Source organism: Syngnathus floridae, chromosome 1 (assembly GCF_059516105.1).
Source record: "Syngnathus floridae isolate MCC-2025c chromosome 1, RoL_Sflo_1.0, whole genome shotgun sequence".
In the NCBI taxonomy this organism is placed as follows: Eukaryota; Metazoa; Chordata; class Actinopteri; order Syngnathiformes; family Syngnathidae; genus Syngnathus; species Syngnathus floridae.
Window position 1 is genome coordinate 12,589,893 of NC_142413.1, and position 20,842 is coordinate 12,610,734.

The following is a 20,842-nucleotide window of genomic DNA, read 5'->3' on the forward strand; positions in this document are numbered from 1 at the left end:
CTCGCTCACACTGCCTGGAATACATATGGTTTTAGCAGCTCACATGCAAATAGTTAAAATGGTTATATGGGGCAGATTCCTTTGAACGAATCTTTTGAATGAACTGATTCTAAAGATTCAGTTCACTTAAAAGAACTGGAATGCACATCACTAGTTGCTGTGTGCTTTTACTAACAGTGACACTGACGTAAAATACACAGTCAAGTTGAGACACCTCGACTGTGATCGCCACTCAGCCGCTGTCAGAACAGCAGAGCGTCTTTAAAAGTGACTTTGTTCTTAATGTTGCAATATTTTATAGAGCTAGTCAAAAACAGTAAACAAAGCCATATTGATTCTTTTGGATTTTGATCACAATCACTTTCAATAGTTTATTCCTTACACTGTCTAAAACCTTTTTTCAAAAACTGCCACTTTCATTTACAAAAGAAATACAATTTAAAGAATATTTAGTATTTATTTTTATTCAATTATTCGACTCTCCATACATATATAGGAATAGAACTTTACATATTTTGTTGTAATATAACTGATTTTAATATAGAAGCTGGTGTAACACTTAACAGATTTTTCTTGGTGGTGTGCCTCAAGATTTTTTCTAATGAAAAGGTGTGCCCGGAATGAAAAAAGGTTGGGAAACACTGCTCTATTAGGTACACCGTCATTTTCAAGTGTACCTAATAACAGGCCACTTTATTAGGGAAATATCATGGTCAAAGGTCACAGGTGTTAAGCTCTAGTCCTCTGGGCCGCGTTCCAACATGTTTTCCAAGTTACCCTCGTTAAACACACCTGCGTGAAAAGATTTCGGTCATTTTCACGTTCTGCAGGAGCTAAAACTTTTCACGCAGGTGCACTTAACGAGGGAATCTTGGAAAACATGTTGGAATGCGGCCCCGAGGACTAGAGCTTGACACCTGTGACCTTTGACCATATTTCCCTAATAAAGTGGCCTGTTATTAGGTACATTTGAAAATGGCGGTGTACCTAATGGAGTGTCCGTGTGATTCCCTCGTGAAGTCAAACAGCCCATCAAAAAGTGGGGGTGAGGCCGGGTGTGGCACTTTTCACTTTCCGTGAAGCTTTGACCATGATTTTTCCCTAATGAAGTGGCCTGTGATTAGGTACACCTGAAAATGGCGGTGTACCTAATGGAGTGTCCGAATGACGTCACAGATTAAACAGCCAATCAGGAGGTGGGGGTGAAGGCGGGTGTGGTACTTTTCACTTTCACTTAAGCTTTTTCCCTAATGAATGAAAAAAACGCATACAAAGCGAGGTTCCAACTCTAAAAGCACATTTAGGTATATGCGCACACCTAGGATCAAACTAAGTTCTTACCGACTAAAAGCCGACGTCACTAACCAGTCGGCTATTTCGACCTGGCAGGCAATGGCCGTCTGCACTGTTTTGTACTAGTGATGAAATTTTGAGCTATTATTCTCACTTCAACCAATGAAAATATGCAAGTGAGTTGGAAAATTTTCTATTGTTACTTTAGTTGCGTAATAATTCTGCACACTAATAGTTGCCAAAATAATTGGCACACTAAATTTTTACCAAGAAAGCCAGAATCTCTTTTACTGTCTTGCATATTAAATTTTAAAGTTAATTAACATTTTGGTTGACCAAGAGCAGTAGTTGTAGTTGTTCAAAGACAAAATTAATCCTCAAAAGTACAATTTGCCCAATAATTCTGCACCCAGTGTATAACTAATGATTGTTAAGAGGGCAATGAAATGGTTATTGTCACTTTCCAAAACGCTTCTTTTATTTAGAAAATAATGACGAACAAACACATGAAACGAAAGTTAAATTCAGCTTTAATCACCAAACAAAGTGAGATCAGTTAAATGGCTGTACACGTGGCTCAATAATCATATATTGTTTGGGGAGGGAGGGGGGGGATGGCCAAACATTTCCAAATACCCTTCATGTTTGAGTGTCTTTCTGGACAGACATCATGTAAGAATGCCATTAGTAGTCGGTACCACTGGGGCACTTATAAAAAGCATATTTATATCTTTAAGAAATCCAAAATAGATGTGATTTTTGAAAAATTAGACCATACCCAAGGATTTCTTTCCATAATTTTACAACATAAATGAGATTATAATTCAGATTATTACCAGAACAAAATATATTTTGTAACATTGGGGACTTTAAAACGCAAATGAGGTTTAACACACAGGTTATTTATGCACCTACACTGTTCTCAGGTATGTTGTCATGAAATAAACATTCTACGACTGCAGTCCATCAGAGACATCAGGGACGTGCCTTCTGGATTTGTGCTTCTATGTAAAGACACTGGAACATGTCCAAGGTAATGTGTGCTATCATACTACTACATGACAAAACCCACAATGGTATACTTTACATCTCATAAGTATACGAGTAGCTTTACGACTGTGTGCGACAGTAGGCCAATTAACACATACAGGTCTGCTGTAATATAGATGTTGAAATACAGAAGAATAACAACAAGGAGTTTGAAGGCAGCTACAGAAACTAAAAACAGGAAACAAATGGTTTGTAAATCCTCAGTTAACTGGAGGACGCAGGTCTGTTTTTTTTTTTTTTTTTGCACAAGACGGTGGGTTAATAGTTGAAATCTAAGACCATTAGAGGTTTAAGGGAATGTAGCAGAGGAGACTAAAACACATCACTGAGGGTTAAAGCAAAGAATGCAAACCAATTCTGGAGCTGCACTTAAATACAACTGTTAACATTTCAGCTGAAGCCTGTTCCCTTTGTCACCTCCTCCCACCATCTCTCTGCCTCCGTCGCTCAGGTTATCACTATCACACTCGGACAACGCTCCCATCAAGCCTTGCAGATCCGAGTCTCAGTTACGAACCTGTTTTCAAAATGATGAAAGGTGAAGCACTCCTCTGCTGAGCGCTTCTGGATGCCTCCACCTGGAAGACATGATAATGCCTTTGCGTCACCTCCAGACGAAGAAGTTTAGCCATACTAACATACAGCAGATCTTCATTCACAGAGCTGGTACCCTACAGAACTTTGTTTCCCTAACAATTCGTACACATTTCTGTGTATATTACATATTGTCAAAAATATTACCATGCAATGGTTAGTGGTTAGTAAAGTTTCTATTGAGTGGAATTGCCAGTCAATCTATTGACTGACAGTGGTTGTGTTGGCTTCTAAATGCTATCATAGGTGTCGCTTAGATAGTTGTAAACAATTTAATCCACTCACAAGATATTCCAACTTCCTTGCTCACAATTCTCCAAGTCTGCTGCTCATTTTTTTTTTTGTCTGGATCCTGTTTGCTAAAAGAATCTAACTGTGCTGTACACCTCTCAGTACTACAGCCTGCAATGCTAATGTCCCACACTGTTTTTATTTCATCACACACGGTGTGTGTGCGCGTGTGTGTGTGTGTGTGTGCATGCGTCTGCCTATAGCCTCTTTCATGCCGCATGGCAAAAAAATGAAAGCCGTTTGCCCTAAGAGAGAACATCTCGTCGTGTTTAGGAGGCTGCTTATGACTGTTGGATATTATTTTATACAACTCCTCAATAATGGACAATACTATTATGACTCTTCTACAATCAACAAAAGAGCATGAATAAATATAAAACTGCTGAAAGTAGAAGCAACCTTGTTAAAAATGCAAACATGCTTTTTTAACGCTGGAAAAAAAAAAAAAAGATTACGTTCAGACCTGGGAGGCTGGCACGACGCTCCATTTTGTAGGTTTCTTTGCCAGCGCACAGTCTGCGGATGTAGGAGCCCAGAGGCTTGATGTCCTCAATGCGCTCAGTCACCACTAGGTCCTCTTGCACCAGGTAGCTACGGTACGAGCCGGACTGGGACAGAATCACAAGAATTTGGTTTAATTGCATCCCACACGATTTCATTAACAGCATTACACCACTTTTCTTTTAAATAAAACTATAAATGCCCTAACAGTAACTGAAGGCAAACAAATTGGCACTACGAGTGGACATATTATTAAATTGTAATTTTTTGAAGTCTCAGATATAATTTTCAATTGATCAAATCTATTTTTGGTACCGTTTGAAATGTGCAATACATGTTACAAATAAATATTTGTCCAATATGTAGCCTACTAGAGAAGAACTATTAATCAGAGAAATTATCCTTATAAGATATTTTTATTCTTATTTGTAAAAAAAACAACAAAAAACAATAATTCAATAACATTAAAAAAATACAACTTACACACACGATTTGACTTTTTTGAATATACTACACAATTATTATTCTAAATCCCTGGATTAGCCCAGGATATTTTTTTAAATTATTATTATTATGGGGCAGTCAATGGAGTTTACTTCCAGTTTTTGTTTCCCATCAAACTCACCATCAGCTGTGAGAAGAGGTCAATGAGATCTTGAGGAGGCAGCACCACCGAAGTGTTTAGGGGAATCACAAAGCAAGTCTTCAGAGTCAAGTCCAGATATGCTGTAAGCTTCTGCTGGCACAAAAACACAGGCATGCATCAGATGGTTATCAAAATCCAGCTCAGGCACCTTCCATGCATGACTTGTATCCCTTGCTCACCCTGTTGAAGTCATGGAGGATGTAAGCAGGGTCTCCAGGCCTGAAACGGGGAGGTGGGACGCTGATGACAGCCATGCTGTCAGTAATCTCCACTTCTTCCTCCACCCGGGGGAGATAGTAAGGCTGCCTCTCTGCATCGCCAACGGTTGACATATCGCTGAACTGCATGGCGCCATGATACAGCCTCTAAACGACACAGGCAAGAGCAAACTTCATCTCTAAAGGGGAAAAAATGGGCTGCAGCAGGATTTTGACTTTTGAGCCCACATTATCCAAGTGGAAGAGCAGCAGGGAATTGTTTTGCTGGATGTTAAAAACGTGATTGAAAACAGAAAATAATAGGCAGTTTGAGTTTTATCCACACTTAAATTGATCATCATCTTTTTTCCATGCTGCACACATTTGAGCATCAAGTTAAATCCGTTTATAAGTAATAACTGAAACAATATATAAAGACCAGAAATTGTTAAATAAACATTAATACAAACTATGGAAAAACATAGAACTGTGAATAAATTAACACCACAGAAATAACATTGTCTTTAAGGCTTAAATAATACTGACTGAAGACCCTGAATAGGAAATATTCATTAATTTGAAACATCGTACTATATCATAAATATACTGGTGGTTTAGGCAGGCTCGCTCCAACGTTGTACAGGCCACCAACCAAAAAGGCTCGTAAATAAATAAAACTTTATTTTTGAGATTTAACGATTTTAATCTAGTAAATGTACTACTTTATTCTCAAATATGTAAAACTTTATTTTAGTAAAATTGTCTCTTAACTGTAGCTCTATGCCTTCATAATAAGCAACCAGGGGGAGCCAAACCACAATTAACTGAGCAGAGGCTTTTTATGCAAGTCTGTCTCTTATCCTTGAATGAGCCGAGGCACACAATTTACATTGGCAAATGAAGGCACACTAAACAAAAACAACAATAAAAATAAATAATAAACGGGTGGATGAACGCCCAACCGTACCTCCTGCCATCGAGTGGGAAAGAATTTAAGTGTAAATTATGAAGCTAGATAGATAGATAGATAGATAGATAGATAGATAGATAGATAGATAGATAGATAGATAGATAGATAGATAGATAGATAGATCTACCTTCGGAGTGAAATAGCGATAGAGGCATGCACCCCCGACGATGAGTCCACTGAGGATGAAGGCAATGCCCAGCAGAGTGACCAAACAACGACCTGTGGAGCCAGCGATGCCCACCGGAGCAGTAGCGAGCTCGGGGTCCTATACGCACGCACACACCCACACGCACGCACACCCACACGCACGCACACAAACAAAAACAAACACGCACACGCACACACACAGAAAACACGTACACACAAACAGAAAAGATGCACGTAGGTTATTCATCGTACACGCACACGTGAATCAGAAAACACTACTCTATTCGTCATACAATTCGGCGTCATCTGCATGGAACGGACGCGATGCACCGGGTGCAAATGTGTTTGCAACCAACTACTGTTTGCGCAGGGTGGAAATGCAACGGAGCGAGTACGTACAGGCCTGCTAACAGTTACTTCTACGCACACACTGTCGCTCACCTTCACAACGGGCTCCTTGACGAGAGCTTTCTGCGCCAGAGCCGGGTTGAAAGCGATCTTCACCATCACGCCACAAACACGTTGTATTCCAAAAAGAAGAAGTAAATATGCGTTGCTTTCGGTGCCGGACTGTTGGACTGGAGTGTTAATTCTCACAAGCTCTGTTCTGTGACGCACTTTGCAGCCTCAACCTAATATGCAGCACTTCCGGTGGCCGTGGGAGGCTCGCTGGGATTAAAAATGGCAGCTTCTGATTCTCTTTCATTTCACAATGAATAATGAACGTACATACGAGCACTCTGCTGCTAATTAGAACAATATTCGTCATACTGGTAGCTGAACAACAAAGTGTTATCAGTCGCCACGCCCGTTGCGTTTTATGTATATTAATATGATTTGTAATGTTTTGTTGTATTTGGCGCCTCCTTGTGGTTTCCAATGAAAACGTTTAACCCACAAAATGACAACAATGTACACGACACTCGCAGTGTTTCTCAATTGACATAAGGCGCAGATTTTTCATTAGAAGACTCGCGCGTCGAAAGGAATAATTACAGAGAACAGCAGAAAGCTCGTCTGTAATGCACGCGAAGCTCCTGGATGTTTACGTTGAATATGTCATTGAGCAAAATGTTTCTTTCAATCAATTTGTTCAACCAAGTTGTGTTTATAACTTCACCGAAACTTCAAACAGTTACTCTGCTGTGAGCCAAAGACATGTCATTTGCGTCGATGTTCATCATTTAATAATTAAATGTGTCTATGTATCATGTAGAGCACTGGTGTCAAACTCAAGGCCCGGGGGCCAAATACGGCCCGCCACATCATTTTATGTGGCCCACGCAGACATATTTGCATCAAATTCATGTCATTACTAAAATTGCAAATTGTCTTCACCTTTAAAAATCTTCTTTTTAAACTATAAGTTTTCACTGGTCTGATTTGAAAACGAATTATTTGTCAGTTTGTTTTGTAGCTTACGTTGTATATAATATGAGGCGTTCATACATTTATTTGGGTTGACAGTCATAATGGCCCTCCGCAGGAAACTATAACTACAATGCGGCTAAGGACATATGCATACACTTATGTGTACATATTTTGGAGTTTTTCTTTTGTGGTTAATGTTGTGGAAATACCTGTGTATGTGTAACATATTAAAAAGAGTTAAAATATAATGATGTGTTTAAACATTTATTATGTATTGTATTGGTGAAAAGGCTGTTTGCTTAATGTGAAATATGTAAGGAAAAAATTTCAATGCATAAATGTAAAATATTCTGCTCAACTACACTAAATAATTTCCAATTTCATTCTAAATTCATTTTCAACATTAAAGTGGCTGAAAGTATGCCATTATTTTATTCTTATTTTATAATGCACCCAGGATATCAGTATATTATGGAAAGATAACAGTGGGTGGTGTGGGAATTCTACATGGACTCTACTGTTATTTATTTTAACAGTCACCTCCTGTATTCGGGATTGCAATACATGACAGTAGAATAACTGTCAATCTGCTATCAAAAATTAGGATTAATAATAATAATAATGATGATGATGAGATATATATGACGCCCACTTTTCTTTAACACTCTCAAAGTGCCCACAAAGAATACATCCGCCCACTATAAAACATTCACATACAGCCGTAGTAAAACCATTTGAATTGTACTGGAGGCAAGATGCATGAAGAGGACTCAATGACACATGACTCGGCAGAGTAGATCAGACTTTTCATGCACTGGACAATCTGCTGACTGGCGACTAGGTCACGATGTTCTTGAAAATGGGTGCACGAAGTATGAATTATTATAATATTAAATTTTAAAAAAACATGATCATATTGACAATTTTCTGCTTCATTTGTTCCACTGCCAGTCTGCATTAATTTCTATGTATTCATTAAATGTATGATAAAAGTTTCAAGATGCTGATAAAACAAAAACTTATCAAATTGATTTTTCTGCCTCATTGTGTCTTTCCCTTTCATAACAGAGGATAATTGCTCGACTGTGATTAGATGTTTTTTCCCCCTGAGCATGCACTTTTACTTTTAATCCCACTATTTGTTGTTGCAGCCACTAAATCAAACAAACAAACAAACAAACAAACAAACAAACAAACAAACAAACAAACAAACAAACAAACAAACAAACAAACAAACAAAAAATCACCCAAATATTCTTCTTACATAGAATAAAATATAGAACTGAAATTAATACTGTAGATACACATACATCCATTTAGGGTGACACAGCATCCATACATTGTTTTGTTTACTACTTTCTACAACTACTTTTATCCATTCTGTTTAACTAAAGCAGCAATGTACGCAACAGCAACAAACAAAAAAAGAGTTAATTGTGAACTTTAATGAATTTAAACAACCACTTCGTGAGCATAATACTCCCTATTCATCTCTGGGACTACGCCACTCTGTAAACTGACCTGGCAAAAGTGCTGTCTCCTGGCCACGACTTGTCAGTATTCTTGCTGCCCGAAGAAACAGCTTTCACTGCACTGTGTGGAACCACTGGCTCGAGTCATGGCACTACAGTATGTATATGTCTGACACATACTCAATTCCCTAGTCTGTGGTGGTCCTCTGCTTACACTCTGTGGGCTTAGTTAGGCTTGTACGTATGAATAAATAAACACTTATTGCTCCACCGACGCTCTAATTCCTTGCAAAAGTGTGGCATCTCTCCAGTTCTTATATAAAATGCAACCATCAGAATCTCCCACGAACACACGCACTCCACCAGGCTATGATATTTCCTCTGTTAAACAGACAGATTGGACCGGTAATCACCACTGAAAGGTACATAAACAGACCAGCTGATTTCTGTACCCAAGTCCTTCTCCTCTTAGCCCCTACCACTTTCGCCAATAATCCTAAATGGTCCCGAAGCCTTGTTTATGGGCTCGTCTTACGCTATGTTTGATCTGAGAACTTGCCCACACATGTATTCATGGACACACTCGCACGCACGCACGCACACACACACACACACACACACACACACACACACACACACACACACACACACACACACACACACACGTGCGCGCGCACACACACGCCGCAAGACAAAGCTCCAACATTAACAGTAATAGTAAAACATAAAAAACGTAAAAAAAAATTAAAACGGCCTACACACAAAGATAATCTGTGTTTTGTGTTTTGATTTATGTTTCCTTTGTGGAATACGAACAGGCAAACTCCACCTGTATTTATCCATCTCAATTATCGGCCTTTTTGCCACTTGCTGTCGACTGAAAAGGAAAACACAGTTGCCAGTCTCAGGTCACAACCAATCATGGCTCACCAGTTTTCTGAAGCTGATGATGTCATTTTCAGCCGACAGCAAGCGGCAAAATTGCCGTTGTCTGGCAGGCATAAAAATGTGTGAGTTTTGCTCCTCAATTTATATTCCACAAATGCAATATTAATCAGAATGCCGTGATTAGATTAGTGAGGGCACATACAACATATTATTGTAGAGACAATTTGTGGGTTGATGTCCACTTTAAGGTTGTGGGCGATACCAAAGATGTCACTGCTATGGATTCCATGATTAAGATGTTGAAAATGTACACGTGTACGTACACAAGGGTTAAATTAGTTCCTTCAAAATCACGGAGTCCACGGTTGAGATGTCCTTGTTATTGACCTCAACAAACAGGATCTTTGAATTGATAGAACATTTTTAACATTAACAACTATCGGCCAACCCGTTTCTCAAGCAGCTTGGGTGGGGTCAAATTGCTCATTAGATCAAATCAGATTTGTTTATTTAAGTGTGAGCAGAGAGGGATTTAAATCAAAATCAGACCAACTATCTTTATGCGTGTGTCCTCTTACAATTTAATTAAAATCAGACCGACTATCTTTATGTGTGTATCCTCTTACAGTTTAATCCTGATGGCTTGTCAGCACCCCACACAACAGAGGAAGGCAAGAAGAAAAGGTGGTTGAATTGATGAGAAAATGGAAGAAGGATGGAAGGGAGTGACAGAGAAGTGACAAGACCAGACACTGTCTGGTGCTTGAAGGAGTTTTAATTAACAGCAGATTACACTCCCCATCAATCTACCTGACATTTTAGGTAGATTTGTATCCTCTTCAGACCAAACCCAAAACATTTACATTTTTGTGCACACAATGCAGTGGACATCATAATTGTGTACAGAATGCCAACATTTCCCTGTGACATGTAGGAAATGTCCACTAAAAATAATTAAATTCACATCATACAGACATCTGGTTTTGCATGTGTATGCAGCAGCACACACAAAAGCTCCATGCGTGCTTGGTCAGCAAACCACAAAACTCTGCTGCTGTGTGTGAAAAAAGATGATATTGCCCATGACATCACTCACCACGCAAACAAACACACGCACGCTCACACACACACATCCGGCATCTGTTTTATTATTAGACATGTGAGCCTGAATGTGTCAGATGAAGACACAAGAACATACTAAAAGATTAGCATGGGCCAAATTGTTCAGTACTGCTTTCTGCTTAATAAAATGGCTGACATTTCTTCATGTGGAACCACTATCAGGTCCATGTGTTTTTTTGGAGGAGATGTGGTTGCTGAGAGAAGGAGACTCGGAGGGGGAACGGATCTTTGTCCACATGTGGTGCCGAATAGTGATGCTCCTTCAAAGACAAACCTCCCTGTATCACACTTACATGATCCATACCGCACATACAGAGTCTGGGTTGTCACATATGGCTCTCAGACAAGGGTGACAAATGAGTCTTTCCTGTAAGTATCGGCTTCTAAAGCTACCTTCGCTCTTGAATAGCCCTGCATGTCTTCTACTTTAAGTTTTATCCTCAATGCTTGACACCCCTCAGGGAAACGTAATACGTAGTCCCACATTGAAGGAGTACTGGTGCTGGTGGTCGGGAAGGCAGGATGTCAGCACGCAGATCAGGATTCAGTTACAGCGGCTTTCTGGATGTTTGTGTGAAGTCGTTCCTAAATTAGTCTCAAATGAGTGAATAGCCAGCACACGTGGCGCTTCACAAAAAGTCGAGATACGACTATAAGCTAGTTGAGACTCAGGAAATGAGCAAATCCGTAAAGGAAACATGTTGACCTGTCCAGTTTCATGCAATCAAGCAAGGGAAGAGTCGAACTTCTGAAAATTTGCCATGTCACATGGCGACAAATGAGTTTAGTTAATTACATGATAATTCAGTACATATAAAGAAAATTTAATTGTTTGTTTGTTGGCTATGTATGTATGTATGTATGTATGTATGTATGTATGTATGTATGTATGTATGTATGTATGTATGTATGTATGTATGTATGTATGTATGTATGTATGTATGTATGTATGTATTGGGTGGATGGATGGATGGATGGATGGATGGATGGATGGATGGATGGATGGATGGATGGATGGATGGATGGATGGATGGATGGACGGATGGACGGATGGACGGATGGACGGATGGACGGATGGACGGACAGACATACGTACGTACATATGTCTGTATGTATATAATAATAATATAAATAATAATAATATAAAAATAATAGTATAACATAGTAATAATAATAATAATAATTATTATTATTATTATTATTATTATTATTATTAACTACTATAAAGTGGTTGTATTAGTATTATTTCAAATATTACTATTAAAAGACCACACAACACACATGACACACATGTGGCCCAAAACAATTTCAAAAATAATTTCCTTGATAAAGCATTCCAATGCATGTGTCACTACATTTATGTGACATCTATACCACCACAGTTATTTCTCACCAGGTCAAAATTCAGTATTTTACAAAAAAGGACAATTATGATGCGATGAAAGAAAGTGATCGCCTGCTTGTGCATGCAGTATGTGTACACATGTGCTTGCTTGATTTTCTGTGAGGACTTTCCTGCCTTTCAGAAGTCTAAGACCTGGTCAGGATGTAGTTATGGAGCGCTAATTTGCAAGCAGTTTGATTACAGACCTTCTATGGACCCCCACAGACACACCGACACACAGTCAACAGTCACACACGGACAGACACACACTCACTCTCTCTCTCTCTCTCTCTCTCTCTCTCTCTCTCGCTCTCTCTGTCTCTCTCTCTCTCTCGCTCTCTCCCTCTCTCTCTCTCTCTCTCTCTCTCTCTCTCTCCAGTCATTAATCTATCAGGTGCCATTAGTGGTCGGATGGCCTGATTGGATCCAGAAGGAGACAAAATGATGTCACATAAACGCAGTTCACTGCCAGAGTGCTCATGTGTCACTCTTTTCATTCCCATCTTCAATTCTTCAATTCCTCATTTTCATCTTCAGACAAGCAACATTTTATGAAATGTGATTAATGGAGGGGGCCTAAGCGTTAGTTTGACTCAGAAGAAAGGTTTATCAGTTTATTTCATGTCTTTACAACAAAATAACAGAACATTAACACTTCCAGCCTTCTTTGCAGGATATGTTATTGTTTAGCATGACAGTAATCCATTAGTGTGTGCAGTGTTTCCAGACTGATAGTGCATCTCTTTATTAACACTGACAGAGAGGCTCATTAACTAAATAAAGGCGGGAGCCACTAATACATAAATCATTTTTTAAAGTCCTGATAGAACGTAAACCACAAGGCATTCAGTCATCATGGATACAAACCACATGTGGGCAGGCAAGCTGTGTATGCGCATGCATGCCTGTGTGTGTGTGTGTGTGTGTGTGTGTGTGTGTGTGTGTGTTTGCGCATGTGTGAGTGTGTCAGAGTATTAGAGCGTTTCTATTCCACTGTGCTTTGGCACAAAAAGGGCAACAACTGTGCTTTTGATTGAAATAGCATGCTTTTGTTCAAATTAACGTTTCTTTAATCTCTAATTTAAAGTATCTCCTCAACGGCTATCGAGAATCAGAAGTACTTTAAGCTATATGCAACGAGAATGTGGACACAAATAAATTCAAATGTAACTCCACGTCTGCTGAAGGCCTGCGCTCTGGAGCTGGGTGACCCGCTACAATGCATCTTCAACCTGAGTCTAACAATGAGTGTGGAAGACATTGTGCATTGTCCGTGTCACAAAGAAACCACAACCCCACAGCTGAATGACTTCATGCCAGTTGCGCTGATTGTGATGAAGACTTTGGAGCGATTGCTGTTTCACCACCTCAGGCTTCAGGTACGACATGCTCTCGACCCTCTACAATTTACGTATCATGAGAAGGTGGGGGTGGAGGAAGGATGCTGTTACCTACATGCTGCATCGCTCTCTCGCTCACCTGAACAAGGGCTAAGGTGCTGTGAGGATTACTTTGCTGGATTTCTCTAGCGCCTTTAACACCATTCAGTCTAAAATACGTCGATAGATAGATACTTTATTGATCCCGGGGGGAAATTCAGGCGCTAGCAGTTAGATACAGAAACACACAGATTGAGATCGATTGATCGATCGATCGTTTAATTCGTCCGTCCGTCCGTCCATCCGTCCATCCTTCTATCTATCTATCTATCTATCTATCTATCTATCTATCTATCTATCTATCTATCTATCTATCTATCTATCTATCTATCTATCTATCTATCTATCTATCTATCTATCTATCTATCTATCTATCTATCTATCTATCTATCTATCTGTCTGTCTGTCTGTCTGTCTGTCTGTCTGTCTGTCTCTGTCCGTCCGTCCGCCCATCCATCCATCCATCCATCCATCCATCCATCCATCCATCCATCCATCCATCCATCCATCCATCCATCCATCCATCCATCCATCCATCCATCCATCCATCCATCCATCCATCCATCTAATATAGTACATTTGATATCAGTCATTTCAACAGTGTCTAGGTGGGAGTATTTTTATATCGACAGACAGGATCTTGAACTTGAGTCATTGGCAAGAGTATGACTTGGGCATTACACTGAATTTGCGGTTATTTTGAACTGTAGGAAAATGTGTGAAAGGCTGTTTTTTTTTTAAAGCTTGTGCCGTTTCATCTTTGACGTTGCATCATTATTCAGTGGTGATTCCAATTTTGAATTGTAGCAACACCAACGGACTCACAAAAAGCTGTCATTGAACCCCACACACTGCGTAGAAGTTCAACTGGTTTATTTTGTATCGCTCGATGTGCAAGTCTCTCAGACTGCTAATTTTATTGATCTCGCTGAAATGTATGCATACTGTAATGATCTATTTGAATGTTCGATTTACATAATTTTACCCTTTATAAGGCACTCATCAAAATACCTTTGAATGAAAAAAATCTTAGAGAAGACTTTCTTTTAAAATATAATAACAATTTTACTGATTGAATGCAAAAAAAATCACGTTTCTATTGCCATAATTTTAAATCACCAGATATGGTTCCCTGAAAACTGCTCGCTCAAAAACTCTGACAAATTCTTTCTATATGGTTGGTATTTCCCAATTCCCTTTCTATGCTTAGTCCACACCATCTAAATTGTAACCCAGACTTTCCACTTTTTGACAGTTCAACCTTTCGTTAGAGGTCACTCTTACTTGCACAACACCCATTCCAGCTCAGACTCAGCTCAGAGTGTCCCTGTATCAAACAAATCCTACCCTATAATCCCATTTTAGAGAGACCCAGCAATGAAAGTTTTGATTAGGGCCTGCTGGAAGTATTCAGAGGGCAGCCCCTGCCCCTCCCAGCCCTTCACCTCAGACAGTGGCCCCTTCTAAGCAGCTCATCTCACCTCGGGTCTGCTTTGCTCCCAGCTATGATTGACATGAGAATTACAGTGTATGGTGATGATGATAATAAGTGTGCTAACCGGGGCCAGGCCTGCGTCTTGCTGCCAAAAGCCAATCCAAGCAGGCCAGGCCTGAAAGACAACCGCTGTGACCATTTGAAGAGTCAAATAAAAATGACAAGCTAACTGTCGAAGAACTGCTGATTTTTCACATGTTGTTTTGAAAGAGTTTGTGGCTCCACTGGCTTTCTATTCTCCTAAATTTTCACTTCTCCACCCAGCCACATGGAGATATATGAAACCCATCATTTATCAGAGCAATCTAAAAATAATTTCCCTCCACTGCGGTGATGCTACAATAAAAAAAAGTGTGCCGAATTATTGCTCTCAGTGGTAGAAAAACATACCAAGGCGTATGTGACAGTACGTTCGACAACAACTTTGTACCACACACAAAAACAATGGATTTCCTCCTAAATTATCACTATGTCTGCTAAGCGTGCATGAAAAATAGCTCTTTCAAATCCCGCTTCAGTCTGCTAACAGTGTGTTTACATTACGATGGCAGCCTTGTTGGGAATTACTACTTCACCCAAACATCATAGATTGTACTATCTTTACATTATGATATTAGAAAATTACACTCTAACACTCTGTGAATTGCTTTTCCACCCACTCACATTCATCTGGAAGGAAGTCCTGGTAGTTACACACATTCCCAGGGATCTATTCCCAACTTGCCAAAGCCTTGTGGATCCTTGTGCCCTTTTGCATTAGAGTCCGAGTTGACAAAACAGACCGTCTTAGCCTTCACCAGCGGGAGCCGAGAACAAGGAGCCTCTCGAGTGAGATGCCGAGTCTGACTTTCATTACCAATTACGTCTGTTTTCGTTTCTTTGAACCACAATCGTTTACCACATAGTTAGTGCCATGCAGTCAGAAAGGGGAAAAGAGAGAGAAAAGCCATTTTCTTCAAAAATAATTAGCAATCCAAACAAAAGAGAAAAACATGCAGCCAGGATTAGGATGAGAAACTGTTGTGGACGGACGCTGATCTCCATGTGTCTAAATAGGGTGAGGGGAGGGTGAGCAAGGCCAAAGAAAAGGCTTAGGAAAAAGAGACAAAAGAGGGTTATGATAATTCACAACACACTTGCGGTGAGAGAAGCGCCTGCGCCTTGGCAGAGAGGTTCTTCTTCTCTTTTCCTCTTACCCTCGTCACTCCTTATTCCTTCAGCCAAGGAGAGGCAGACACACACAACCAGTAAAAGGCTGGTTGCCCTGGCATATGAGCCATTAAATCTCTCCAAAGTGTGGGAAGGGGAAAGGTAGTACAAGGCTAGCTGAACGCTGCCAGCCCACAGGCCTGTCGTTGGAGCACAGAGGTTGTACATTAAAGTATACATCACAAGCTCAGTCTCTAGAGAGGATAACTACTGCAATTTTTGGTCATGCTCCCAAAATTAAACTAAACCATAAATCTGAAGAGTCTTCAAAGAGCTAAAAAGTAAAAACAGTGTAGTCATATTAAAAGACTATGGCAGGCATTTAATATTTCCATGTGGTTGAAAGACCAAAAAAAAGTGATTGCTCAATTGAAGTAACGGAAACCTTGTGATTTTTTTTCATGGCTCACTGGATATTGAATGATACGCTATGCTGCGGTTCTAAAACATTTGTCATGTTGACAAGAACTCATATTTATTGCCAAAGATCCAGCAACAATAAAAATTATGAAAACACTGGGATGCACACCACTTACATTAACCAGCGAAAACAGATAATACATTGTTAAATAGTTTTTTAGGCAAACATATGTCAAAGCAGGTGCGACCCTAACTGGAAGGCCAGTTTAGCCAATCAAAAACCAGAAAACAATAATTTCCTGAGACAATGGGGAATCAAGGAAAAGAAGAAACAACATTTTCATATAAAGTATGCACACTATCAAACGCTTTGGAGTCATGTTGTTACTTGCGTCCAGATTCCATGACTTCAGGATGCATGGGCAAACATTTTCACCAACACACTCCAAAATATACTAAAACGTCAACAAAGCAGGAAGTTTTTTATATTTAGTTCCTGCTGATTTCTTTATAATTACGCAGCAGTCAAGAAGATTTTTCCTCAAGTAAGAGGTTAATAGGCCTGAGCATTTGACAATTTTTCACAGAAAATCAAGGGTCAATGAACCACTGTGTGCACCAAATGACAACAGCTTACACTAACTCCCCCATTACTGTAGTACTGCTGCATTGTGTCAAGAAATTGTGCAGACAGCTGGATCAGCAAGGCAGGGATAGGAGGGAGCTTATGAGTTACAGATGGGACATTACACACATGCATGCAACTGATGAAATGCCAAGGTCATAAGAATTTGTCACCCTAATCAGTCATGCAGCAAGCTTTTACTGCATGCATTCTCTTCTTGATTTCATCATTCTTCCAAATCTACTCTGGAGGTTTTGGCATACTGTCTCAAAATGATCGAGTGCCAGAGTGAATAACAAACACTGAATATGTTGGCTGAAGGAACAGCTGTTGAAAACAATGAGAACAGCATATTAAGTGTGCACCAGATGAGTTCGAAGTGATGAATTGATTGATTGCATCTGAACGCATAAACATACGCACGCCCGCACGCACGCACACACGCACGCACACACAGACACACACGTGTATATATACACATATATATATATAGATATAATTATTATTATATCTATATATTATGTATTTTTATCATACTTGGGCATAGATCACGTGTTCAAAAAGGAATAGGAGAAAGTCAGAAACTTTATGTTCAACACAGACATATGTGTCATTATTGCCACAATATACTAAGTGTACATGCACACTCAAACACTCCACATATTTTACAGCTGACGGCTGCTGGAAGTTTGACATTTGGCAGCGAGCGGGCATCCGCTCCGGCAGCCCATGCCCAGAATAACCCTCACACTCGCCGACACACAAACACATACTAACAGCTCAGCATCAGGACCTAAGTTAAAACAAACCATCAGGAGGTCCCGTCACATCCACTCAGCACTTAGCAACAGACAGACACGCCTGTTTATACACTCACATTCACGCTTTATTTTGGTGTGCATGTGCTCGCTAAAAGTGGAGAAAGATGCCTGCTGTGGGTGCCAGTTTGCTTGTGATTACTGCTGGGCACCAGTTCATAAGCAGAGACACGCAAGTGCATTATAGCCAAGTGAATCAAGTAAATTCATTCTCGTAACAACACTCATTTATTGACTGTGTTTGCATAAATGTCAAAGGAAACCGTATAGACAAAAAAGACACCCGCAATTTTGTTACAAATTTAACTTTTGATACTTTTTTACACCTTTATAGTTGGATCTTATCCTGAACTAACTCTACAGAACAGCCTATTGAGACTGCTAAAATATGAATGTTGAGAGCTCACTGGAAATGGAATAATCTACAAACTGGAAATAAAATCAATTGTATTAAACCACTTTGGGCGACGTGGTGGTCAACTAGTTAGTACGTCCACCTCACTGTGTAGAGGTCATGAATCATGGTAGGCCGATTGACCACTCCAAATTGTCCGTCGGTGTGATTTTAAGAATGAATGGTTGTTCATCTATGTGTGCCCTGTGATTGGCTGGCAACCAGTTCAAGGTGTCCCCACCTACTGCCTGAAATCAGCTGGGATAGGCTACAGCACGCCCGCGACCCCCGTGGGGACAAGGGTGAGTGCAGTTGTAAAAAGTATATCTGATAAAGTTCTTGTATTGGAGCTCATTAGATTGAATGAGTATGTTGGTATTTATACAGACATCTTTGCAGCAAATGCAAAGACACATTCAGAGTTTTCTGTAGGGCTGAAGAGAATATGAACTTCTGAAGTAGTCAATCAATCCAAGAGTAAGATCAATAATGTAGTTGCTATATTGTATAGTAGTAGCTTGAGTGCCCTCTGAAACCTAAATCTTACCAATATTTTTCCGGTAATTACCGCTTTCAACTTTGAGTGAACAGTGCCCGTTCCTTTCTAACATTACTGTCCCCCAAGTGTGCACAAAACTAACAGAGTTTGGGTTGCATGGGTGAACATGAGAGCCCTGACCTCAAACCATTCAAAGACCAGCAATCTTTCCAACATCAATAACGTTTGACTCCACAATTGTGGTTGTTCAGGGAAAACTGAAAATTCCCAAAGTCATACCCTAAAACAGTGGTCCCCAACCTTTTTAGCACCACGGACCGCATTACTGTCAGACATTATTTTGACGGACCGGTGTTTGATGACGTCACAATTTTTGCAGAGAAAACTTCTAAAAACGATTCTAGAAAATCAGAATAAAATGTCGAAAGCATCAATAAATCAAATAATCACAGATTGTGCATTGTGCATTGACGTTTTCTTTGCAAAAAATCGTCCGTGTTTGAACTAAAATCCTATTTCCGCAAAACAACAATCACAACCACAATCCTAAACGTCATCGTCTTTCCAGGAAATCATATCGCAGAAGAACAACAGAAGTACGCTACCACAAACACCACCATCCCAACACACCCGTTCCATAGGGAAATTCTGTATGCGAACACCACAGTATCATATAATAATAAATGTGAATCCACTGTGTATTTTATGCAACTTTACTTGCAGCATGCTCATAACATCGTGCCAACAACATAACAAGAGTAACCTATTGTGCACATCCCCGAGGTGTAAAATAATACAAGTTATTTATTCTTTCTTGATCCGGTACCGGTCCGTAGTCCAGGGGTTGGGGCACCACTGCCCTAAAATATTGCAAATCACAGCAAAGCATTAAGAAATCACTAAACACCACTTACGAGGTAGAAATAATTCATTTGCTCATGACGTATAAAATTCAATGTAATAAATTACTTGTGTAACTCCTTTAATTTCTATCAGGGGACACGTGTTTAATGCAATAACCATTCTGGCATGTTGATTTACAGTGTGTAAAACTGATGAGTTACTACTCATCGGTTCGACGATGCAAAACAAATAGTGAGCTTATTGCTCTTTAAGTCACTTCAGCATTAATGGCAACCTGTGGCCCATGTTAAATTAGATTTGAGTCTCGTGCTTCCCCACTTTGTTGTGCGTAATAAGAGGAAACATGTGCCCCCAAGCATCCCTGAATGCGACAAATTCAGATTGGTGCTGGATCAAGAATCATAAAAAACCCGCAATAATCTTCCTGTCTGTGATGAATCATTCAACTGACACTAAGTAATCTCACAATGGCCCGTTTAGAAGACAATATCTCCCCAAAATATGAGCTACAGGCAATTTGTCGTATAGGCTCTTTGTTCATGAAGGGCATGTGCAAAGTTATTTCTACTTGCACGTTTCCCGTATAGACCGCAGGTTTATTGGGATGCACTTTGAAAGCAAATGACAAACTTGAGAGAATAAACATAAATCCAAGCTGCGGTCCGAAACAGGGTTATGATGACAGAGAACATGTGATTTCTGTTGGTCATAGTTCTCCATTTCCCGGCTGTTGTCAGAGATTTCCATCTCTAACCAAACCAACCGTGCTGTAAACACAGCGCTCATTTGTTTTCTCCTCAGAGCAATTATATCTTGTGATTTAAAACATTTTAAATAGTGCCCGCGCCGACTTTTATTTGTGTAAAGCGGATCTATTTCATGTCGAGCAGTAATGTAATAATCCCGAGCTGTCATTACGGCCCAGTTCCCCTAGTGCGCCAAACTTCATCTGATCTCCGCATTTATGAGAACCAGACTGGCGCACAAAATCACCGGTCGCCGCCAAAGAGGGGGAAAAAATGAATCCGAACTTTACACGACAAAAACGAGCACAAGAGGCGACTTGGAAGAAAGTTTTCAAATTAATATATAGGAAATGTTTGCTTCAAAAGAAATGGGGGGATATTTCACCTTCCAGATGGTCTGAATAAACAGACGAAAATATTTGTACCTCTAATTAACCATTGGTGCACCAAAATGGTCTCTTTATTTA

At 39.8% G+C, this 20,842-nt stretch overlaps 1 protein-coding gene across 1 annotated transcript; it reads right to left on the reverse strand.

Moving 5' to 3' along the window:
* Window positions 1–1,806: 1,806 nt before the first annotated feature.
* On the reverse strand, window positions 1,807–6,347 carry LOC148404153 (integral membrane protein 2A-like). The gene is made up of 6 exons (XM_088387287.1): window positions 6,131–6,347; window positions 5,670–5,807; window positions 4,555–4,740; window positions 4,355–4,465; window positions 3,692–3,836; window positions 1,807–2,921 (listed from the first exon to the last, which is right to left on the reverse strand). Exons 1-6 carry the CDS (start codon window positions 6,194–6,196, stop codon window positions 2,827–2,829), a joined length of 741 nt encoding a protein of 246 aa, XP_088243413.1. The 5' UTR covers window positions 6,197–6,347; the 3' UTR covers window positions 1,807–2,826.
* Window positions 6,348–20,842: the final 14,495 nt, after the last annotated feature.